The following is a 26261-nucleotide window of genomic DNA, read 5'->3' as shown; positions in this document are numbered from 1 at the left end:
TAAAAGGAAAGAAAGAACGGCAATTGCAGCAACATGGATGGACCTAGAAATTATCATGCTAAGTGAAATCAGTCAGATAATGAGACACCAACATTAAATGCTATCACTGACATGTGGAATCTGAAAGAAGGACACAATGAACTTCTTTGCAGAACAGATACTGACTCATAGACTTTGAAAAACTTATGGTTTCCAAATAAAACAGGTTGGGGGATGGGGGATGCACTGAGGGTTTGGGATGGAAATACCTTCAAATTTGTTTGTGATGATTGTTGTATACCTATAAATGTAATAAAATTCACTAAGCAATAAACAAAATTAAAAAGAATTTTCTTTCTTTCTTTTTTTTTTTTTTTTTGTCTTTTTAGGGTTGCACCTACAGTACATGGAATTTCCCAGGCTAGAGGTTGAATCAGAGCTGAGGCTGTTGTCCACAGCCCCAGCAATGCCACCAGGAGAAGTGGAGGCCAGGGATCGAACTTGCATTCTCATGGATACTAGTCAGGTTCGTTACCACTGACCCACAGTGAGAACTCTGACTTTAGAATTTTCAAATGCCTCATGTGCTCCCTCCAGAGACTCCTACACTGACCCCTGAATCACTTTCACCTTTAAAAAAGAGAGAGGAGGGAATCTTTAGTCAGTTATTTCAAAGCCAGCCATCCCCTCAACTCCAGTCAAGTGTAAAACTAGGAACCAGGACACTCTATGAAACAGGGGCAGGTGCTGAAAGGTCAACCACTGAGGAACTTAGGGATCCCCAGAGGGGAACTCATTCCATCCTTCAATTTCCTCTGTAGCAATAAGAAGGTTCTACATCAATTCTGCTCCGACTTTTATTTTGTAAACCATATATGTACTATGTAAGATCTTGACAATCATGAAAAACTTTCAAGAAGTGATAACCACTTCCCTAAAAAAGAAGTGAGAATGACACAGAGTAGAAATCAAGAAAAGGAATAAAACAGAAGGAAAAGGACTCTGAGCTAAGGGATTTCCCTTTGATATTTTTCAGTGTTTTTAGAATTTCAAATAGGACAGCATAAAACTAAAATGTCAGATTTTTATATGGATCCTATTTTCTCAAACACTAGAAATAACCAAAGTGCTTTTTTTTTTTTTAAATAAACCAGGGCTAGAGTTTCTGTTGTGGCTCAGTGGTTAACGAACCTGACCAGGATCCAGGAGGATGCAGGTTCGATCCCTGGCTTCACTCAAGGTTAAGGATCCGGCATTGCCATGAGCTAAGGTGTAGGTTGCAGGTACGGCTCAGATCCCGCCTTGCTGTGAGCTGTGGTGTAGGCCAGTGGCTATAGCTCCGATTCGACCCCTAGCCTGGGAACCTCCACATGCTGAGGGTGTGGACCTAAAAAGACAAAAGACAAATAAATAAATAAATAAATAAATAAACAAACCAGGGCTGCATCTTTCTGTACATTAGAAAAGTCTTAAGAGGAAGAGTGAATCTACATAAATAACATTTGGGAAGTTACCTTGTAGATGTTCATGGAACGGAAGAGAAAATGCAGCCATGGACACTGGCTGGAGACCCCTCTGCTGTCCACACGGCAACATGGACAATTCAGGTCTAAGCGGCCCATGATGAATCAACAAACCACCCCACAGTGAGACCCTTGACCAAAGGAAAGAGTAAGCTTTGAATGATTAACCTGTTCTGTGATATCTGATACCAAAAGGTGGAGATTTCCTGTGATCAAAACACAAAATGGGGAGTTTCCTTCATGGCTCTGTGGTTAAGGAACTCGACTAGTATCCATGAGGATGCAGATTCGATCCCTGGCCTCTCTCATCAGGTTAATGATCTGGTGTTGCCTGAGCTGCGGTGGAGGTCGAAGATGTGGCTTGGATCCCGAGATGCTGTAGGCTGGCGGCAATAGCTCCAATTCAACCCCTAGCCTGGCAACCTCCATATGCTGCAAGTGCAACTCTAAAAAGCAAAAAAAAAAAAAAAAAAAAAAAAAAAAAGGGCTTAAGAACTGAGAGTGAGTGTGAGTCCCCAACTTAGGCTAAGCTTTGGGACTTGGGAACTTCTCAACACCTCTCCTGGCCTCAGTGTTCACATCTGTAAAACGAACTGCAGTGTGATTTAGTCTTTGCCAGTTCAGTTACATTTCATTCATGCATTCGTGCATTCATTCATTCATTCATTCAACCAACACATATTTGTTGAGCCATAGCTGTCAAGCACTATTCCAGGTGCTGGGGAAAAGCAGTGAACAGAAAACTGGCATCCCCTAATGGAGCCTGTCTTCCAGATTCTGCAATCAGTGTTTTGCAAATTTATAGGCTGTGAAATCCAAAGGAGCATTTTTTTTTTTTTTTTTTTTTTTTTTTTTTGTCTTTTGCCTTTTTAGAGCCGTACCAGAGGCAAATGGAGGTTCCCAGGCTGGGGGGTGAATCGGAGCTGTTGCTGCCGGCTTACACCAGAGCCACAGCAACGCAGGATCCAACCTGCGTCTGTGACCTACACCACAGCTCACAGCAACGCTGGATCCTCAACCCACTGAGCGAGGCCAGGGATCGAACCCGAAACCTCATGGTTCCTAGTCGGATTCGTTTCCCCTGTACCACGATGGGAACTCCCCAAAGGAGCATTTTTAACAGAAGAAATGGAATGATACAGAATATCAGAGTGCGCTGCACACAGGAAGGACAAGTTTTGTTTCGGAGAATTCTGCTTCAGCTATTGACGTTTATATCCATGAGGGTTGTAGATCAAGACGAATAAGGCATTTTTCAACGTGGGCTGCTTGTACCAAGGGAGTATTCAAGTGCCTGATAAAAGATCTCTTTTTGTGCCAGCAACTGGTCCTTCACTGGGATTTCTTCTTAGGAACCTTCTGCCCACTGATTAGATCTCATTACTTTCTCAGTTGCCCCACAATGGTATTTTGGATAAACATCAAAGAATATGGTGTTCAGATCAGTGTTTCCAGCCTTTCTGAGAAGGATTCCTTTTAACAGCAGTTCTTTCTGTGCACTATTACTTGTCTGCTGATTAGAAAAATACGTAGTGGTCGGCAGCTTCTGAACAAACTTTTTTTTTTTTTGCTTTTTTTTAGGGCCTCACTCTAGACATATGGAAGTTCCCAGACTAGGGGTCAAATAGGAGCTACTGCTGCCAGCCTACACCAGAGCCACAGCAACTTGGAATCCGAGCCACATCTTTGACCTACATCACAGCTCACGGCAACACCGGATCCCCGACCCACTGAGCGAGGCTAGTAATCAAACCCACATCCTCATGGATACTAGTCAGATTGGTTCCGCTGCGCCACGACAGGAACTCCTGGATTTATAATATATGTTTCCATCCTAAGAGCTCCTATCTAGGAATACAAAGGCTGCAAACACACAGAAGACAGGGAGTTCCCATTGTGGCGCAGTGGTTAACAAATCCGACTGGGAACCATGAGGTTTCGGGTTCAATCTCTGGCCTTGCTCAGTGGGTTAAGGATCCAGTGTTGCCATGAGCTGTGGTGTAGGTTGCAGATGCGGCTCGGATCCCGCGTTGCTGTGGCTCTGGCGTAGGCTGGTGACTACAGCTCCGATTCAACCCCTAGCCTGGGAATCTCCATATGCCACGGGAGCGGCCCTAGGAATGACAAAATAATAATAATAATAATAATAATAATAATAATAATAAAGAAGACAGTATTCATTCCATCTATGCTTAACACTGGACATTCAAACAGATTTGCAGGTTTCTCGTGCCCCAAGGGGTTCTAGGCACAGAGAGAGGTGATTACTCTTCCAGACCCTTCCTCTTATTTGCTTACTTTAGAAGCATCATGTTCTTACTAGATGATGGCTTATGGTGCTTATCTGTTTCACTGCTCTGTCCGCTTCCTTTTTAAAAACTAATGCAGTCAAATAAATCTGAGTGCTAGTGGGTCCAGGAGTCTTAATCAATGTTTGTTTGCTTGCTTTTTTATGATTTTATGTTGAATCTCATGAGCCCAGACTCCTACAGATTGCTACTAGGAACTGGGGAGGTAACTGTTTGAGATCTGCCTAGTAATATACTCAACCCTACTCACTGCTTCTGTTTTAACAGGAAATATCCAGAAGCAGCAGTGATTCCAGCTGGGAAACATGAAAGGAGATGGAACAGAAATTCAAGGAAAGGGAGGGAGAACTCAAACAAGCAGCAGAATCCTCCTGGGAATCTCGAACCCTTGCACACTGACCACCAAGGTAGGTCTCCCTGAGATTAGGTCGTAACTACGGTAATAACTAGAGCCTGGCTTCCATGGCTCCTTGTCACTTAGGCTTCACTATCGCAGAGCCCTCACTTCCTATTGTGTGTTGCTCTTTTTTTTTTTTTTTTTTTTTTTTGTCTTTTTGCCATTTCTTGGGCCACTCCCGCGGCATATGGAGATTCCCAGGCTAGGGGTCCAATCGGAGCTGTAGCCGCCGGCCTACTCCAGAGCCACAGCAACGCGGGATCCGAGCCACATCTATGACCTACACCACAGCTCACGGCAATGCTGGATCCTTAACCCACTGAGCAAGGCCAGGGACCGAACCCGCAACCTCATGGTTCCTAGTCGGATTCGTTAACCACTGCACCACGATGGGAACTCCTGCGTTTTGCTCTTGAAGCATTTCTGATACTTCTCAGTAGGACTGAGAAGGTGGGGTGAATGAAGTCACTGTTTGGGGGGCAGGCACAGCGAAGGATGTATGGTACTGCAGAGGTCCACAGGGGGGTGGGGGGACACAGGCCAGAGGAGGGACAGCAAAGGACAGGGCTTCCTGGCAACCCGACTCCCCCAGTTGACATCTAGCTGCTGCTCACCTGGAGACCAGCTCTACCCTGTTACTGTCAACATTTTTCCCTGCCTGGAACTCCAAGCTACCCTCACCCCCCAAAGGTGGCCACAGATTGTGACCAGGGCTTAAGAGGAAGGATGCTTTAGCACACTCCCTAGAACACTTATAACTAGCTTTCCTACTGTAGCATTTAGCATCATTTTTTTCTTTTCTAAATTACCCTCCTTTTAAGCTTAAGAAAAGTGAAATGTGCACAATTCTCCATTAATAAGGAAAACATTAACTTCTAGGAAAACCTGCTGACTTCTCTGGCACGTCACCGAGGCCGTTAAACCGTCTCCAAGCGTTAGCTGTAAAATGAGGGGGTGGGCCTGGGCCTGGCTGAGGCCGCTTCCAGCTTTGTGCAGCCAGTGCTGGGAAATGAAGCCCTTCCCTGATGGTGGCTCCTGGCCTTTAGAACAATCTTAGGCCGGATCCTATGAAGGAATGGCTGCTTTCAAAGGCACAGCCATTTCAAGTTTTCCTCCTCTTAAAACAGAACCTCTCACCTGGGTATTTCTACACATTGCTTGTGTATTCCAGAAAAAAGTCCAGGACCTCCGTTAGTACTTGAATTCAGTGCTTCAGATGCCTAAGCCTCATTTGAGCAAAGACAGAATCTTCATAAATTAGGTAACCAGAAGCAAAGGCCTTTGGATTCTCCTATTTTTGTTATTTATTAGCTCAATGAGCTCAAAATGATTAGAAGACCTCTAATGTCCAAATAGTTCTGCCTTTTAAAATCCAAGTTCCCATATATTCATATTTAAAAATATATGTGTGTCTACATATATTCTAATTTTTTTTTCTTTTTAGGGCTGCACCTGTGGCATATGGAAGTTCCCAGACTAAGGGGCAACTTGGAGCTACAGCTGCTGGCCTACACCACAGCCACAGCAACGCAGGATCCGAGCCACATCCACGACACACACCACCACTTGTGGCAACGCCAGATCCTTAACCCACTGATTGAGGCCAGGGATCAAACCCACATCCTCATGGAAACCAGGTGGGTTCTTAACCTGCTGAGCCAACATGGGAACTCCATAGTCTAAATATTTAATGAGCTATCTAGCTCTCTGCTTGAAATCTGTAACAGCTTTATTAACTAGCAGCAACTCGGCAACACAATAGGACCTCTTGACACTAATAATTTTCAAGGCAGGCAAATCCCAAGGGCTGTCCAGGTTTCATTAGAGCAACCTTAACCTTAGAAAACAAGTAGTTACCACGTTTCTGGAGAGCAGGTGATCCTGGTGGGGATACGTTTCCATTAGGAGACAGGTAGAGATAGCTTTTGTTCACTCCTGTGTTAAAATCAAACGGGGACTGGTAGTCCTCATAAAAATCCATCTCGCTACCATCCATTCCAGACCAATGCAGAACGCATAGTTTTCTCACCACCAGAGAGTCCTCAGTTGGGGCAGCTCTGCCTGCAGAACCTCGGATTACTACTCCTGTGCAACCTCATGGAAGAAATCAAGCCCAGGGTCCGGAGAGCCTGGCTTTCTGGCCCAGGTGCAGCCGTCACACCCCCCGGGACAAGCAAGCTGTTTAATAAATGACTTGTCCCCCAGCAACCCCAGGAAAGGCTCTGTTCACCACCTGCCGTTCTTTTCGGCCGACAAACCACCACCTGGGCAGGGAGCGGCGCTTTCTTGGGTCAACAAAGGAGGGCCCGGTGCTGTAACATCGCCCAGATGTACAAACAGTTCAAGCAAACGTCAGACCCTGGCAGATTTACAAGAAACTACGATTTTTTTTTTTTTTTTTTAAACCACTCAGCTGACCACAGCTACACCAGGGCAGAATTAATCTTCTAGGACAAGGAAGGATTATCAGCCAGTAATCTCCCACAAAGGCCATCTGGGGGATACTTTTTTCCACCCTGGATTATAGGGCAGTCCTGAGAGCCAAGGTTTCTGGTTGAGCGATCAGCTTTCTGGTAGAGAAATACAGCGACATTTCCACTGCGACTTTATTTCAAGCAACCTCTGGCTTTAGCGTCATTGAAACGTCGTTCTATGCCTGACTTGTCTTTCCCTCCTTTCTTTTCCTTCCCTTTTCTGAGAAGATGCTGTTTCCATTACAAGCACAGAGAAGAGAAGAAACCCCTCACAGGTGACCAGACTGGGTGCGCTTGTGCCTTCCCTGTTCCCTCTGCTCTGCGGGGGCAGCAACTTCGGTATATGGCACACGGGTTCTGAAGGGCCACCTCCTAGCCTGGCTTGTAAAACCTCTAAGTCACCAGATCTACTTTCCAGTTTCTTCTCGGACCCTCTCTGCTGCACAAACCCGGTCCTTTGCAGGACTCACAGCACATCGGATTCCTGCTGCTTTCACCCACAGGCCCAGGCTCGGGTTAAAGAGTTGAGAATAAAAGTGACCCCTCCCTTAGATGGGTGATCATTTATTCCTGAACAGCAAAAAAAGGCCTTGCTCCACCTCTTCCAATCTACCTGATAAAAAGGGAACTCAATACATTCCCTGGATTAGAAGCAAATACACACCTAAAAAACTTTCAAAAACAATCCGTGGCTCATGTGTAAAATATATATGGAGCCAGGTCATCTACATCCATCTTACGATTCATCTTCTATTTTTTTTAAAATTAGTCTCAGTAGTCGTACTCTATTTTTGGCAAATCTGTCTTAGGTTAGACAACAATAATAAAAAAATCAATCTGTGTTTTTCTCCTAAAAGATACCAAAATTTGGGCAACTGTCAATGCTGTTCATTCTAGAGCTAGAAATAAAATAAAATTTTAAAATTATTACTTGAAAGAATGAATCATCTGGTATCTTGAAATCCACAGTATGTCTTACCGAGAGAAAACAAGCATCAGAGTCACTTTCTTGGACAAAATGTGATGACTGGGATCCCTGGCCCTCTCAATAGTCTACATTTGGTCACCAAATCATTGGCAGAAAACACATGCCTCTACACTCATTCTTCCTCTGAGAGCCACAAGTATTAGAAAGTATTACACAGGCTGAGTGGTTCTTTTTGCTTTGTTTGGTTTTCTTTGGCCAGGCCCATAGCTCTTCCCAGGCCAGGGATCAAACCCACACCACAGCAATGACCAGAGCCCCAGCAACAACAATGCTGGATCCTTAACCCACTGTGCCATCTGGGAACCCCGGGCTGAATGTCTGTGTCCCTTCAAAATTCATAGGTGATTATATGATATCACTTATTGGTGGACTCTAAAAAAAGGATACAAATGACCGTATATGCAGAACAGAAACAGACTCACAGACTTTGAAAATAAACTTATGGTTACCAAAGGGGACTGGTGACAGGCGTAGGGATGGACTGGGAGCCTGGGGTTGGCATAGGCACCCTGAGGTATATGAAATGATTGGCCAACGGGGACCTGCTGTATAGCACAGGGAACTCGACCCACTATTCTGTGATAATCTATGTTGGAAAAGGATCTGAAAGAGAATGGATATGTATACATGTATAACTGAATCACTTTGTTGTACAGTAGAAATTATCACATTATAAATCAATGATACTTCAATAAAACTTTTTAAAAAATTCATGTGTAACCCCTAATGTGATGGTATTAGGAGTGACTAGGTTTAGATGAGGCCATGGTGGGGGGGGCAGGCTGGGATAAGCGTCCTTCGAAGACGAGAAAGAGAGCTAGTTCATGTCTCTCTCATGAGAACCTAAGACCACAGCCATGTGCCAACAAGGAAAAGGACTCTCACCAGGATCAAAGCACCCGACACCTTGATCTTCAACTTCCCAGCCTCTAGAACCGTGAGAAATAAATGTCTGTCATCATAAGCCTCCCACTCTATGGTAACTTATAACAGCAGCCCGAACTAAGACAAAAGAGATTAGCACTGACACACCTCACAATGCAAACCACAGCCGCCTCCACCCTCCTAGGATCCCTCAAAATTCCCAGGTCCTTGATCTTTGGTGTTGACCCTCTGCCCCCAAGGCCCTTTTTTTTCTTGCTTAATTCATTGGTCTTTCAAGACTCAGGCAGAAATGCCACCTCTTCATAGAAGCCCTCCCTCCTCCCAGCTCTCCCTTCCAGCAGTGCACATAGGACGTGATGTGTCCACATGCCAGTCCCTCTGTGCCTCACAGGCTCCCCTCCTGCAGTGCCTATGCTGAGGTCCTGGCTCTAATCCCCCTGGAAGGAAGAAAACAAATGATGGTCGTGCACACATCCCATGCCTTAGTTACAAACACAAGGATTCAGGAGTTCTGTCGTAGCTCAGCGGTAAGGAACCCAACTAGTATCTGTGAGGATGCCAGTGTGATCCCTGGTCCCGCTCAGTGGGTTAAGGATCCAGTGTTGCCATGAGCTGTGGTATAGGTCGCAGACACAGCTTGGATCCTGGCTGTGGTGTAGGCTGGCAGCTGCAGCTCCGATTTGACCCCTAGCCTGGGAAGTTCCATATGCTGCAGGTGTGGTCCTAAAAAGACAAAAATAGGAGTTCCCATCGTGACTCAGCAGTTAACAAACCTGACTAGTATCCATGAGCTAGTTGGATACGAGTTGCCGTGAGCTGTGGTGTAGGTTGCAGAAGCAGCTCAGATCCAGATGGCTGTGGGCTGTGGTGTAGGCCAGCAGCTACAGCTCCAGTTCGACCCCTAGCCTGGGAACCTCCATATGTCTCGGATGCGGCCCTAAAAAGAAAAAAAAAAAGGCATAAATAAATAAACATTAGGATTCAGAATTTAAATGACGTCTGAAATTTTCACTCGTCCCGCTTAGGGACAATCTGAAGACTGTTAGGTAAAATCTGTCTCTGAACCAGCGGTGGTTCTCCAGCCAGATTCCAGTCAACACATTCCAGCCTGTGAGGGAAGAATAGAAAACTAAAGTGGAGAAAGCATGGGATATATTAATAGAATGGCAAAAAAAATTCAGTTGAGGGGAGTTCCCTGACTGTCTAGTGGTTAGGATTTAGTATTTTCACTGCTGAAGCCCAGGATCCCTGGTCTGGGAACTGAGGTCCCATATCAAGCCGCTGCACACAAGAGCCAAAAAAAATTTTTGTTTTAGTTGACTCAAGATTCATATGATAAGCAGTAGGGAGCTGTAAGACATACATATATGTGTGTGTGTGTAGCTTAGGGACGTGTAGCTTAGGGACAGACCATTAAAGACCTGGAGCGACAAACTTGCATAACTTAATATAATGTGCAAAAAAGCCACAGAAGGTATTTGAGCCAGGCAGAGATAGGATAAAAAGTTTTATGAAGATGACTCTGGGAGTTCCCACTGTGGCATACTGGGTTAAGAATCCAACTGCAGTGGCTGGGGCCGATGCAGAGGCACCTGTTCTATCCCCAGCCTGGTACAGTGGGTTAAAGGATCCAGCATTGACACAGCTGACGCGTAGGTAACAGCTGCAGCTCGAATTCAGTCCCTGGCCCAGGAACTTCCATATGCCATGGGGTGTGGCCCTAAAAAGAAAAAAAATGACTCTGGAAATAGTATATAGAACACATGCAGGTGGAAAGAGGCCAAAAGAGAGGAGATGCCTGTCACAGTCCAAGCAAGAGGAATCACTTCCACATACTCCTGCTCTATAAGGAAGCACCGCCAAAATCTGTTCATAATATGAGAAAAAGAATGTATATACTGTATATACATGGGGAGCTCTTATTATGGCTCAGTGGGTTATTAACCCAACTAGTATCCATTAGGATTTGGGTTCGATCCCTGGCCTTGCTCAGTGGGTTAAGAATCTAGCATTGTCTCAAGCCATGGCATAGGTCACAGATGTGGCCCATATTGCTGTGGCTGTGGCATAGACCGGCAGCTGAAGCTCTGATTTGACCCCTAGCCTGGGAACTTCCATATGCTGCAGGTGCTTCCCCAAAAAGAAAAAAAAAAAGAAGTACATATTTGTATAACTGGCTCACTTTGCTGTACAGCAGAAATTGACAAAACACTGCAAATCAACTATAATTTAAAAAGTAAAATAAATACAAAAAAAAAAGATCTGTTCGTCCAACTTGCATAATATGCCTTTTTCATCCTTTCCCTCTTTTCGTTGCCACTGACCACACCGACTTCAGACCTACCTGAAGTGTACTAGCAGAGACCAGCCCAGCCACCAGTGTGCCAGACGTCTCTTGGTCTCCTGTCTGCCTATTTAGCAACCTCTTTTCCTTGAGAAATCCTCAGGACTCCCAGGAGAGAGTTATCACAGGTCCTGCCTATACCCTGGGCCTCTGACTCCTGCAGACACCCCAGCCCCTTGCTCACAGGGAATGGCCTAAGGGTAGACATATGACCCAAAAAGCACCAACTCCAGGCCCTCTCTGGTATTTACCCAATGAGTAATAGGAGAAAAACGCTCTTCCTATAACCTGAACTGCTGGATGTCCATCTGGAGGAGCTGGGAGCTCTTTTTCTCCCCGTGCCAACAGGCAAGAGAACCAGCATCTAAACGGGGAATGGAGGGGAGGTGGAGAGGAGAACTGGAGGCAGCAAAGGGATGGAGCAACAGAATCTGAGCCCTTACAGCCAGCCACCCTGGACTTCCCAGTTATTAAACAAACACATTTCTATTCTGTTTCACTTGTAGATGGAGTTGGAGTCTATCATTTCAATAGAAAGAGATCTATAATTTTTTACCTACTTTCCAACCACTGCACACTATTACCCCACCACGTTTCAGCCAAACTTGATTTCCCTTTCTCGAACACATCCTAAACCTGATCAGACATTTCTCGAATTAGAGTTTCTTTTCCCTGTATTTTTACCAGTCAAGTACTTTTATCCACTTATCAAGTTCAACTTAATAAGACACATACGAATGGTGCATATACAAGAAATGTTCACTTTAGTGCTATGCAAAGTGGAAAAATTAAACAATGCAAATGCTTACTAAAAGTGGATTCTTTACATGCTAAGTAGAACATTTTTTTAACAGAAAATTATGCAAACGTGAACATGTACATGTTTTATGGGGAAATGTACTTTTTTACAGGGAAAGATATTCTTGGCACATGCAGTAAACAAAGCAGTTTCCAAAACTGTTATCACTATAGGATCCGTAATTGTGTGATAACTGGAGAGATCAACCAACCAGAAGAGAAAGTGGGTAGGAGCAATCCCAGAAAAGAGTGTATGCACAGCAGTGCCAGCAGAGGGCACCCAAGCGCAGCTCAAAAGTTAACAGTCCAGCCAGTGAAAGAGTACATACGACTGAGCAATAAGCCGCTGGATGACTCATGCTTGTGCAAATGGAAATGGAATAAGTACACATGACTATAAAGAATATTAAGTTCTCGCCTGTCTATTAACACATCATTCAAATATGTCTGGGTAGGTTCTCCCTCATTTGGAAAGAGTTAAGAGATAGTCTAATAGAAAAGCCAAGTAACAAAAACAAAAATTTACTTTGAGGAGGCTTGAAGGGCACACAGACAGACGGTGTGACTGCCCCACATGAGGGAGACAGAAGACCCTTTGGAGACAGTGTAATGACACAGCAGCCAGCCAGCCAAATATAGGACAATGTGATCCTCAACCTAATGAAGAACAGCAGTGGATTATAAACCATTAAAAATACGAAGCCGAGAGTTGGCATCTGATGGTTAATTGTATGCATCAATTTGACTGGGTCACGAGGCGCCCAGATATGTGATTCAACATCATTGCAGTTGCGTCTTGGAGGGTGTCTGCAGACAAGATTAATGTTTCAGTTCACAGACCGAGTAAAGCCGGCTGCTCTCCCCAAAGAGGACGTGCCTCATCCAATCTGCTGGAGGCCTGAGCAGAAGAACAAAGAGGCTGAGAAGAGAAGATTCACTGTCTCTGCCTGACTGCCTTGAGCTGGGATACGAGCCTCTGTACCTGGACTCAGACCCAGAATGAAATTTACAACATCAGCTTTCCTGCTTCTCAGCGCTTCAGACTCAAACTGGAAGCACAGGAGCTTCCCCTTTATCAGGGGAGGATATGTGCCAAGACCCAGTGGATGCCTGAAACCATAGAGAGAGAGTACTAAACGCTACACAAAGTAAGTTTTTTCCTACACATACCTACCTATGACAAATTTTAATTTATAAATTAGGCACAGAATGAGATTAACACTAATAACTAATAATAAAAAAGAACAATTTGATGATTGTTATACAATTATAGATGTAATAAAATTCACTGAGTAATTTAAAAAAAGAACAATTATAACAATATACTGTAATAAGTTCTGTGGGAGTTCCTTTTGTGGCTCAGCTGGTTAAGAACCTGACATAGTGTCAGTGAGGATTCAGGTTTGATCTCTGGCCTCTTCCAGTGGGCTAAGGATTCTGCAATACCGCAAGCTGCGGTTTAAGTCACAAATGTGACTCGGATCCTGCATTGCTGTGGCTGTGGCATAGGCCAGGAGCTGTGGCTTTGATTTGACCCCCAGCCTGGGAATTTCCATATGCCACAGGTATGGCTGTAAAAATAAGGAAAAAAAAAAAGTTATGTGAATGTGGTCTCTCTCAAAATACCTTAATGTAAAAATTCAATAACTTCTGTACCTCAACTAAGCACTTACCAGGCACTGCGACCACAGCATATGCAGTCTGAGATGTGACAGCAAAACTGCACAAATTTCTTTATCCTTTTTCACAATTTCTCAAATAGATTGTTTGTATCATAGACCTTATCAGCTTTATTTTTATTTTTTGCCAGGTTTTTTTTGTTTGTTTTTTTTTTTGTTTGTTTGAGGGCTGCACCCAGAGCATATGGGAAGTTCCCAGGCTCGGAGCTGAATCAGAGCTGTAGCTGCCAGCCTACACCACAGCCACAGCAATGCCAGCTCCAAGCAGTGTCTGCAACCTACACCACAGCTCTCTCAGCACTACCCGATCTTTAACCCACTGAGTGGGGCCAGAGATCGAACCCACATCCTCATGGATACTAGTCAGGTTCGTTACTGCTACACCACCACGGCAACTCCAACCTTGTCAACTTTGGCATACCATATTTTCCTTCCCTTATTAACTTGAGCCTTTTCACTGAAAGAAGCACTTTAAGCTCTCTTTGGCAGATTTGAATATCCAGCATCGTTGCTCTTGTACTTTAGGCCATTAAGTGAATGAGGCTCACCCTTGAACACGAGTGTTATGATACCATGAGAGGCCATCTGATAACCAAGTCAGCCACAGGTAAGCAGGAAACACCGGACAAAGGGATGATTCACATCCAGGGTGGGGCAGAGTGGGACAGAGCACAAGGTTTCACCACATTGGCGCACAAGTGAAAACTTATGAATTACTGAGTTCCACTGTGGCTCAGTGGTAACGAACCCAACTAGCATTCACGCCTTGCAATCTCTGGCCTTGCTCAGTGGGTTAAGGATCCGGCATTGCCATGAGCTGTGGTGTAGGTCGCAGGTGCAGCTCAGAACCAGCGTTGCTGTGGCTGTGGCGTAGGTTGGCAGCTGCAGCTCCCATATGACTCCAGCCTGGAACTTCCATGCACCATGGGTGTGGCCCTAAAGAGACAAAAAAGAAAAAGGAAAACTTAGGAATTGCTTATTTCTGTCATTTTTCATTTAATATTTTCAACTTGCAAATACGGAAACTGTAGAAAGCGAAACCTTAGATGAGAGGAGGGTTTTTACTGTATACACTCCTGGGTTTCCAACTTGTCCCTGCTTTGTGCTCTGCCTTCCTATCCACGTGAGACAATTCCTTATAATAAATCCCATTGGTCTGTTTCTCTGGAGAGTTCAGACTAATACACTATACAAATAATAAATAGATAAATAAAGAGGAAGATGGACGACTCTTACAGAAAAACGCCATGTCGACTGTCACCATTAAGACTCAGGCAAGTCTCATCAACAGAAGCTAAACCTAGGGAGAAATTTTTATATATATACAGTCTCATGGGGCCTCCCCACAGATTTACGAGGTGTTGGAATGGAAAATATAGTAACAACACAGAGTAGAAACTAAACATCATCTTTTCTGAGTGGTCAGCATTGCCATGAGACAGGTGGACAAAAGACTTCAAATGTGATACCCTGAATACCTGCAAGGTATCCATGCTAAGAATGCAGAACCTGAATCTTACTATGAGGAAGTATCAGACAAATCCAAAATAAAAAAGTTACTCTTAAAAAAAGAGGAGAAGGCTGTGTTCTTCAAAAATACTGATGTTGGCATTCCCATCGTGGCTCAGCAGAAACAAAATTGACTAGGATCCTTGAGGACACAGGTTCAATCCCTGGCCTCGCTCTGTGAGTTAAGGATCTGGCATTGCCGTGAGCTGTGGTGTAGGTCACAGACACGGCTCGGATCCTGTGTTGCTGTGGCTGAGGTGTAGGCCAGCGGCTACCACTCCAGTTGGACCCCTAGCCTGGAAACTTCCATATGCCGTGGGTGTGGCCCTAAAAAGAAAAAAAAATATATATATATATATAGATAGATAGATAGATAGATGTCATAAAAAGCTGTGGAAATCATCTGTATTAAAGGAAACCTGGAGTTTCCCTGGGGCACAGCAGCTTAAGGAACTGGTGTTGTCACTGAAGCAGCTCAGGTCATTGCTGTGACACCAGTTTGATTCTTGGCCCAATAACTGCCACATGCTACAAGACTAAAAAGACATGACCACTAGAAAACACACATGATCCTATATTGGGTCCTGAACCAAAGAGAAGAAAGAAATTCTAAGAAGGACATTATTGGGTCAGTTATTTTCAGAACTCTGAATACAACGGCAGAGGAGACAGAAGTATTTATCAACACTGAAGTTGCAACCGTACTGTGGTTATGGACAAGAATATCCCTTTCCTTAGCAAATTCAAACAGGAGGAATTAGGGCCAAAGGGCTATGATTCCCTCCCTAATGGTTCAGAAAGTAAAATATAAACAATAAAAGCCAATGGGGTACAACGTGAGCAGCGGGTGATCTGGGTAGAGTATGCAGGTGTTGTTTGTACCATTCTTCCTCTTGCAACCTTTCTGTAAATTTGAAAAGGTTTTTTCAAACCACCTGAGACGAACTCCTCTTTATGGAGTTAAGCAGCCTTGAGGGAGCTGGAGCAGAAGGCAGCAGGCCCTTGCTCCCAGCTGTCATGGGCAAAGAGGCACAGAAGAACTGAGTTCTGGTCACAGATTAGACAGACACACGGGTCCATTCTGGTTCCTGGTCACTTCCGAGGCCTGAAAGGATTCTCCTCATTTTCCACTGAAGAAGCAGATGGCTGACTCTCTGGGGTAGAGAGTCACCCTCACCTCCTCTGCTGGTCACCTATTCCCTGAGGAAGGCCAGAAGGTCCCTGATTCACAGTCAAGATGAGAGAGTATGGAGTCTGCAGAATTAATAAAGACCAAGATTTGCTGAAAATTTTTATTGAAATGCAGTTGATTTACAATCTTCTGTTAGTTGCAAAGTGAAAATACATGTACTTTTTCAGATTATTTTCCCTTATAGGTTATTACAAGATACTGAGTGTGGCTCCCTCTGCTATACAGTAGAGTTCTTGTTGGGTTATCTAGTTTTATACATAGTGGTGTGTATGTGTTAATCCCCAATTCCTAATTTATCCCCCCCTCCTCTTTCCTCTTTGGGAAACGTAAGTTGTTTTTTCTATGTCTGTGGGTCTATTTTTCCAGTAGAGACACTTTAAAAGAACCAGAGAATGAATTCCATTTGGATAGGTTTGGTTTATAGTGCTCAGAAAACTTCTGAATGTAAATGGTCATTCAGTGGATAGAAATTAAACTCTGGGGCTCGGGAAAAAGTGAGGGCCAAAGACATCAATGTGAGAAACCCCAAGACTGTCAAGGAAAAGCCCGAAGAGAACAGGGATACTATGAAAGAAAGACAAAAGGCAGTGAACACCTGCAGGGAGGATGAAGGCCAAAGAGCCTGCAAAGGGCCTGATGATGATGGTGGTGGTGGTGATGATGGTAGTGGTGGTGGTGGGGGTGATGGTGGTGACAGTGTTGGTGATGGTGGTGGTGATGGTAATGATGGTAGTGGTGGTGATGGTGATGGTGGTGGTGATGATGGTGATGGTGGTGGTGGTGGTGGTGGTGATGGTGATGGTGGTGGTGGTGGTGACAGTGTTGGTGATGGTGGTGGTGATGATAATGATGGTAGTGGTGGTGGTGATGATGGTGGTGATGGTGATGGTGGTGGTGGTGGTGGTGGTGGTGGTGGTGACAGTGTTGGTGATGGTGGCGGTGATGGTAATGATGGTAGTGGTGGTGATGGTGGTGGTGATGATGGTGGTGGTGGTGGTGATGGTGGTGGTGGTGGTGGTGGTGACAGTGTTGGTGATGGTGGTGGTGATGATAATGATGGTAGTGGTGGTGGTGATGATGGTGGTGATGGTGGTGGTGGTGGTGGTGACAGTGTTGGTGATGGTGGTGGTGATGGTAATGATGGTAGTGGTGGTGATGGTGGTGGTGATGATGGTGGTGGTGGTGGTGGTGACAGTGTTGGTGATGGTGGTGGTGGTGGTGACAGTGTTGGTGATGGTGGTGGTGATGATAATGATGGTAGTGGTGGTGGTGATGATGGTGGTGGTGACAGTGTTAGTGATGGTGGTGGTGATGGTAATGATGGTAGTGGTGGTGATGGTGATAGTAATGATGGTGGTCGTGGTGATGGTGGTGGTGACAGTGTTGGTGATGGTGGTGGTGATGGTAATGATGATGGTGGTGATGATGGTGCTGGTGATGATGAAGATGATGATGACCATGATGACTCACTCCTAAAGAACTTTTACTATGTGCCAGACAATCTCCTATATACCTCACACCAACCCTATGGGGTAGATTTTGTATGTGTGTGTGTGCTTGCATTTTTTTTTATTATTATTATTTTTAATAGTTATTTCCTCCATACAATTTTTTATCTACTGTACAGCATGATGACCCAGTTACACATACATGAACACATTCTATTTTCGCACATTATCATGCTCCATCATAAGTGCTTAGACAGAGTTCCCAGTGCCCACAGGGTAGATTTTGTTCACTACCCCCATTTCACAGATGCAAAAACTGAGGCACCCTGGAGTTCCCGTCGTGGCTCAGTGGTTAACGAATCCTACTAGAAACCATGAGGTTGCAGGTTCGATCCCTGGCCTTGCTCAGTGGGTTAAGGATCTGGCGTTGCTGTAAGCTGTGGTGTAGGTCGCAGACGCAGCTTGGATCCCGCGTTGCTGTGGCTCTGGTGTAGGTCTGCAGCTACAGCTCCCATTAGACTCCTAGCTTGGGAACCTCCATATGCCGCGGGAGCGGCCCTAGAAAAGGCAAAGACAAAAAAAAAAGGAAAAGAAAACTGAGGCACCCAGAAGTTGAGTAACCTGACCCAGACACATAACTAGCAAGTGGTGAAACTAGGATTCAAACCAGGGCAGTGTAGCTCAAGTGTGCTCAAGAAGCAAAAAACATGGAAGAAAACCTTCAGTGATCTGTATCACAGGAAAAATGGGAAGAGAAAAAGTGGACATGACCAAATGCTATAGAGATTTAAAAACAAGCCATTGCAGAAGTTCCTGCTGTGGCTCAGTGGTAATGAACCTGACTAGTATCCATGAGGATATGCATTTGATCCCAGGCCTCGCTCAGTGGGTTGAGGATCAGGCATTGCCATGAGCTACAGTATAGGTCACAGATGCGGCTCAGATCCTGCGTTACTGTGGCTGTGGTGTAGGCTGTAGCTCCAATTCCACCCCTAGCCTGGGAACCTCCATATGCCACGCGTGCAGTCCTCAAAAACAAAAAATAAAATAAAAAATAAAAACCAGCCATTGGACTTGGTGTCCTGGGGATCCTGCAAAGAAATTTTAGTCACAGCAATGGTAGGAGATAGATAAGGGGGAGCAGAGGCCAGTGGAGAGAAGACAGGCTAGAAGCGAGTGAACTGGAGGTGGGGTTGGTTGGTGTGCTCCTTAGTAGTGTGTGTGATGTCTGAGATAAAGAAGGAAACTCAGGGATCACAACCTCAGCTCAGAAGTTTGCTTCCGAGTTCCCGTCATGGCTCAGTGGAAACGAATCTGACTAGCATCCATGAGGACGCAGGCTCCATCCCTGGCCTTGCTCAGTGGGTTAAGGATCCGGCATTGCCGTGAGCTGTGGTGTAGGTCGCAGATGTGGCTTGGATCTGGCATTGCTGTGGCTGTGGTATAGGCCAGCAGCTACAGTTCCAGTTCAACCCCTAGCCTGAGAACCTCCACAGGCCATGGGTGCAGCCCTAATTAGACAAAAAAAAAAAAAAAAAAAAAAAAAGGAGAGAGAGAGAAGAAGTTGGCTTCAATTCCTGCACTGGATAACCCTGGCTCTCTTTTAAAAATATGTCAGCCCTCAGATGAGAAGTTTTACATCAGATTTTTAGGAAATACTCCCTATGAGAATGCCCATTACTTTCTCCCTTTATTTTCGATCCCTGCAGCACTGTATTATAAGAAAAAACAATCCTTTTCGGAATCCTCCTCCAGAACAAAAATGTATAAATTAGTGAACATATTCCATTAATCAGACCTAAATGCTAATATCCTTTAAGTGAGATATGAGTTCCAACCAACTTTGCTACTTGACCCATGGACATTCAAAGAAATTCCCACTTGGCAGGAGCTCAGAACATTCTGGGTGGAGTGTTTTTCTGCTGTCTCAAAATAAATGAAATTGAGTTCCTGTCCAATAAACAGACCAGGGGCCTTTTTTTTTTTATTTGAAGAAATGTTTCTTGAAACATTAAAGAGCAAGCGTTATAATGAAAATGAGGCTTTATTTCCTCCCCTCAGCTTACCTCCAAACACTTTCTGGTTGAGCCTTGAGCTGGGAAAGCCAGACCTATGGAGAAATCTGAAGAATGCTTGAATTCTCCATCTTGAGGGAGCCCAGAGACTGGATTCTAAAATATGGAAAAAGGTCTCTTTTTTTCCCCCTTGTCTTCTTTTTAGGGCTGCATGTGTGGCATGTGGAAATTCCCAGGCTAGGGGTCGAATCGGAGCTACAGTTGCCGGGCTACACCACAGCCATAGCAATGCAGGATCCGAGCCACATCTTCAACCTATACCACAGTTCATGGCAATGCTGGCTCCCCGATCCAATGACCGAGGCCAGGAATTGAACTCACATCCTCTCAGATACTAGTCGGATTTGTTTCCATTGCCCCCACAAAGGTCTCTTTCAACGAGGTCATGTTTTATCCATTCAGGCTGCGTTCCTGCCATGACTGTCCTCCGACTGAGGAGGTTTCATCAGCACACCAGAAAAAGAATAGTTCGATATTCGCCGTGTACCCATATAATCAACTATAGTCTACGTAGTTTTCATTTTATAAATAGAGTCTGAGTTAAAGTTTTACGGTTCCTCCCCACACAGAGGGATGGTTTCATAATTACAAGGCTCAGGCCAAAGTTCTCCAACCAGTGCCTCTCAACTTCAGGGTCCACAAATCACCAAGGACCATGTTAAACGACAGATTCTGGCTTAACAGACTTGGGGTGAGGCCCAAGGTTCTGCCGTTTGGACCAGCTCTAGGTGATGCTTTTGGATGCTTATGTTAAATAACAGTGGCTCAATGTGCTTCAGGATGAAAGCGTGAGCAAAGTCTAATACTTGTCATTCAACATGGCCTTAGCACTTCCCAAATAACCTATTTTGGAAGATAAGAGACACTGTGTAACCAAAGAAAGGGCTTTTGCTTCTTGGGTGTTTGTTTTTGCCTTCCCGCTATCCTAGCAGTTCACCAAGCAAGCAAGTTTCAACAGAAGACAAAACTGGCTAGGTCACGACATCACAACAGGTGTACACCTGCCCGGCTTTCTCAATACGATAATGATTTAGAGTCTGGAATTACAATGATATAAACAGAGTCTGGCGCTCTGGCTCAGCAATAAGGGAGTGAAAGCAGGCCATCCTGTCTAAGGGTATTAAAAGCATTATTTAAGAGCACAGTGGTCTCCATGGTGAGATGATTGGAAGATAAAGAGGTTTCACCCAAGCTGAATGTTTCCAATTTGCTGACTGAGTTTAAAGAGAGCTCTGCGGGGGGGGGGGGGGGGTGAATAAACACCCCACTGTCAGAACCCTGAGAGGAATAAATGAACTGGAGGATCAAATTTTAATTTGGAAAAACTTTCACGATGCTTACACAGCAATTCTCAACAACCAGACGCTCGCAGGAAACACTTTTCCTGAAGGGAACGAGAGTTGTTGGAGAACAGTAGACAATGATTTAACATTAGTTTTTGGCCATGAACATCCATCATCAGCAAGCTGAGGCTGACCAAACATGCTCAAAATACTCCTCTCGCCCAAGTCATACATTTAGAGAAGCCAAGACTGCTTTTTAACCATAGTTAGTTAAGTATATCCAGCAGCTTGATCATTTAAAAAAAATGGCACAAATATTGCCTATTTCTTCCTAAATTCTATTAAGAAATAGAGCCTCATGCTAAAATGTATAGCATTTCTATCTAAAAACCTGCTATTCTGAATAAGAAGAGCCATTTCCAATTACAACTTCCTTTTTAAAGGCAATAGGAAAATACCACCATCACAAGTAAAGTGAAGAGAAGCCCATTATCTTGAAACTAAGTCAAGGGTTAGAAGACTTCAAAATAGCCTCTCTCCTCTCACACTAGACTGAGGACCTGACAATTTTTAAACATGTGACTTAATAACAACCACATTTATTATCATTAAGAGATCTTGCTGGCTTTTCTCAGTTTTAGAAAACAGGTATTTACTCAAACAGCACATAAAATAGGATAATTCAAGCTGCAATGGGGGAGTTCCTGTTATAACTCAGTGGAAACAAATCGGACTAGGATCCATGAGGACGCAGGTTCAATCCCTGGCCTTGCTCAGTGGGTTAAGGATCCGGTGTTGCTGTGAGTTGTGGTGTAGGTCACAGATGCGGACTGGATCTGGCCTTGCTGTGGCTGTGGTGTAGGTTGGCAGCTACAGCTCCGATTCGACCGCTAGCCTGGGAACCTCCATATGCCATGGGTGCTCATGGATGTGGCCCTAAAAAGACCAAAAAAAAAAAAAAAATGCAAAGGGAAGGGGGCATGAAGTGGAAAAGTACTTTCCTATAAAGCACCCAAAACTCCAAAATCATGCGAGTACTCTTCTGTTGTCCCTGAAAGAGCAAATTAAAGAACTACCATATGATTTAATCACTGACGTAATACGGCCAAGACTGCTAACTAGTCACAGAACACATTTCCCCTCATTATCATACACACAGCTAGACTCCATTTCCCAGGCTCCCTTGCACTTAGATGTGATCATGTGACTAAGCTCTGGACAAAAGAAAATGATATTTACACAGTGTGGGGGAGACGCAAGATTACTTAACACCACTGAGATGTTGAGGCTTCTTCTGCAGCAACATTTAGAGGAAGCCAAATGACAAAAATTATTTTGCTGAATAGACCTTCAGATGGATTTTTAAAATTCCTCTTTTTATTTTTTCTTCCAGCTTTATATAGAGATATACTTGACACACAGCACTGTATAAGTTTAAGGTATACAGCCTAAGGATCTAACAGACATCAGGAAATGATGATCACAATAAGTTTAGTGAGCAGCCATCACCTCATATAGATACAAAGTTAAAGAAACAGAAAAAATAATTTTCCTTGTGTTGAGAACTCTTAGGGTTGACTCACTTAGTAATAAGCTTCATACATAACATATAGCCATGTTAATGATATTTATCATGTTGTACATTACATTCTAGTAATTATTAATCTTCTAACTAGAAGTTTGTACCTTTTGACTGCCTTCTAATAACACCTCCCTCCACCCCCCTGCCTCCGATAACTACAAATCTGACCTTTTTCTGAGTTTGTGTTTGAAGTATAATTGTTTGTTCCTTTTACATAACCTAGTGGTTCAATATTTCTATACATTTCAAAATGATTACCATGCTAAGTCCAGATATTATATGTCACCAAACAATGTTATTACAAAGATATTACACAGCTATTGATCGTATTCCCCATATTGTAGATTTTCATACCTGTGACTCATGTATTTTGCAGCAGGAAGTTTGTATCTCTTAATCTCCTTCACCTTTTTCTTTCTTCCCCCATCACCTCCCTTTGGCAGTTCACCTGTTTGTTCTGTGTATCTATAACTCTGATACTGTTTTGTCATTTGCTCATTTGCTTTGTTTTTTAGGTTCCACATAAGTAAAATCATTCAGTACTTTCCTTTCTTTAGCTGGTATTTCACTTAGCATAATATCCTCTAGGTCCATCCGTGTTTTCACAAATGGCAAGATTTCATTCCTTTTTTATGGCTGAGTAAGAGATACACACACACACACACACATCTTCTTTATCCATTCATCTATTAATGGACATATATAGGCTGTTTCCCAATCTTGGCAATTGTAAATAATGCTGCAATGAACACATAGGAGTCTGTATGTCTTTTCTAATGAATGTTTTTGTTTTCTTCAGATAAATACCCCGGAATGGAATTGCTGGGTCATATGGTAGTTCTATTTTTAATATTTTGAGGAATTTCCATCACTCTGCGTCTTTTGATTGGAGCATTTACTGCATTCTCGTTTACTTACTGCTAGATATGTACATTCTGCCATTTGTTAATTGTTTTGAGGTTGTTTTTGTAGTCTTTTTTGTTGCTTTCTTCTGCTGCTGCTCTCTTCCCTTGTGATTTGATGACTTTCTTTAGTGTTATGTTTAAATACCTTTCTTTTGTGTGTGTGTCTATCATAGATTTTTAGTTTGTGGTTACCAGGGGGTATGCGCGCGTGCGTGCACGCGTGCGTGTGATCAATATATGTGATTAAGTTGCTGATCTCAAGTTCAAATACATTCTAATAACCCTGCATATTTACTACCTCTGCCAATCTTTACTGTTTTCTTTTCTTTTTACACCCTCACCTGCAGTTGATGGAAGTGTCTGGACTAGGAATCAAATTTAGAGCTGCACCTGCAGGCCTACACCACAGCCATGACAACACCAGATCTGAGCCACATCTGTGACCTGTGCTGCAGCTTGGAGCAATGCTAAATCCTTAACCTATTGAGTGAGGCCAGGAATTGAACCTGCATCTTCACAGAGACTATGCTGGGTCCTTAACCTGTTGAACCACAACAGGAAAGCCCCTTTACTGTTTTTGACAATGTATTTTACATCATTTTGTTTTATGTGTATACCCTAACTACTTATTGTTGATGTCGATAATTTTCCTCCTTTTGTCTTTCAACTTCCCTACTAGCTTTGTGTATGGATTATTTCCTACTTTACTGTAGGTCTGCTTTTACCAATGAGATTTTTCCTTTCATAATTTTTGTTTTTAGTTGTGCCATTTCTTTTTTTGCTAAGATAAATCCCTTCAACATTTCTCATAAAGCTGGTTTGGTGGTGAACTCTTTCAGCTTTTGCTTGTTTGTAAAACTTTTGATCTCTCCATCAAATCCAAACGAAAGCCTTGCCATGTACCATATTCCTGGTTGTAGGTTTTTCCCTTTCATCACTTTAAGTATATTTTGCTGCTCCTTCTAGTCTGAAGCAGCCTAGTTAGGTTGTCACAGCAGGGAGGATATTGTCAGCAAGTGGACAGTCGCTAGGGAACAAGAGTATATCACCAGGTGAATAACTATTTCAGACCCGCAATCACATCCCTAGTTGTTTACGCAAAGGAATGGAAAACATATCTATACAAAAACCTGCATACAGATGTTTGCAGCAGACTTATTCATAACTGTAAGCAACCAAGATATCCACCAGTAGGTGACTGCATAAACTGAAGTACATCTAGACAATGGACTATTATTCAGCAATAAAAAGAAATGAGCCTCTGAGACATGAAAATATACAGAGGAACCTTAAATGCACATGGCTTAGTGAAAGGATCCAATCTGAAAAGGTCACATACTATGTGACTCCAACTCTATGACATTTTGGAAAAGCCAAAACTAGGGAGATAGTAAAAATACCAGTGGTTGCCAGGGGTTTGATCCTTGGTTCAAGGGATAAGGAGACAGAGCATAGAAAATTTTTAAGGCAGTGAACCTGTTCTTCACAATCCTGTAAGGGTAGATACATTATATTATACATTTGTCAAAATCCAGTGAATAATACAACATCAATAGTGAACCCTAATATAAACTATGGACATTAGTTAATAATAATAGGTCAAGGAGTTCCCACTGTGGCACAATAGGATCGGTGGTGTCTTGGGAGCACTGGGTCACAGGTTCGATTCCTGGCCTGGCACAGTGAGTTAAGGATCCAGTGTTGCCACTTAGGTTGCAACTATGGTTTGAATCTGATCCCTGGCCCAGGAGCTCTGTATGCTGTGGGGAGGCCAAAAATGGAAAAAAAAAAAAAGAATTAAAAAAATAGTCTGTCAATATTGTGTTAATCAATTATAACACAAGTTCTGCAAAAACGCAAGATGTTAAAAATCGGGGAAACTGGCAGGGAAGGAGAGGGACATACTGAAACTCTCTGTACTTTCTGCTCAATTTCTCTAAACCTACAACTCTTCAAAAAAAATCTTACTAATTAGGAGTTCACATCACGGTGCAGCAGAAGTGAATCCGAATATGAAACATGAGGTTTCAAGTTCCATCCCTGGCCTCATTCAGTGGGTTAAGGATTTGGCATTGCCGTGACCTGTGGTGTAGGTCACAGACACGGTTTGGATCTGGCGTTGCTGTGGCTGCGGCATAGGCTGGTAGCTATAGCTCCAATTCAACCCCTAGCCTGGGGACCTCCATATGCCATGGGTGCGGCCCAAAAAAGCAAAAAAAAAAAAAAAAAATTACTAATTAAACAAACCAACACAATTCACCTACTTGCCACTCTGCCTATGGAAAAGCACGCAGAGCATTGAAATTCAGCTTCCTGGGCTACTGTCAAGACTTTTTAAGTATTTGAAGGACCAGCACAGAAAACATGTTTAAGGCAGGTCTGAGTTCATAAGAAAAGAAATGATGACAATTATCAAGATCCATTATTGACATAAGCTATACAATCACCTAAGCAGCTCTAGTTAAATTCCTCACATGTATTTAAAAACAACAGGCTTATCAGACACAACTTAGAATAGATTTACAAGGAGATCCTGCTGAATAGCATTGAGAACTATGTCTAGATACTCATGTTGCAACAGAAGAAAGGGTGGGGGGAAAACTGTAATTGCAATGTATACATGTAAGGATAACCTGACCCCCTTGCTGTACAGTGGGAAAATAAATAAATAAATAAATAAATAAAAACAACAGTCATAGTGGTTTGATTACCTGCTTCCTAGCTAAAGATGTTGCAAATTTATGGAAAAATATTTTCATCTTCAAAGAACCTTCCACCACCAGGGAGGGTGGCTCACAGAACTCACTAATAGGCTAATATCCCTCTAGAACCAGCGAGAAATAGGTATCTATCTATTCAACACAGAAGTAGGACACCAAGTTCAAGGCCTA

At 43.5% G+C, this 26261-nt stretch overlaps 1 protein-coding gene across 10 annotated transcripts in view; it reads right to left on the bottom strand.

Annotated features, from left to right (window-relative positions):
* Window positions 1-26261, bottom strand: part of TPD52 (tumor protein D52) — a 130625-nt gene that overhangs the window by 47917 nt on the left and 56447 nt on the right. Inside the window, exon 1 of one of the 10 annotated variants that reach the window (XR_002343006.1) lies at window positions 6066-6569. Coding sequence is in view for 4 of the 6 variants with exons in the window: in XM_021088495.1 (XP_020944154.1) it covers window positions 6066-6204 (139 nt within the window). In the remaining 2 variants the exon portion in view is untranslated. 10 annotated transcript variants of the gene reach the window in all.

This window comes from Sus scrofa, chromosome 4 (assembly GCF_000003025.6).
Source record: "Sus scrofa isolate TJ Tabasco breed Duroc chromosome 4, Sscrofa11.1, whole genome shotgun sequence".
Classification (NCBI taxonomy): Eukaryota; Metazoa; Chordata; class Mammalia; order Artiodactyla; family Suidae; genus Sus; species Sus scrofa.
The sequence above is the reverse complement of the archived record's forward strand: the minus strand, read 5'-3'. Positions and strand labels throughout refer to the sequence as shown.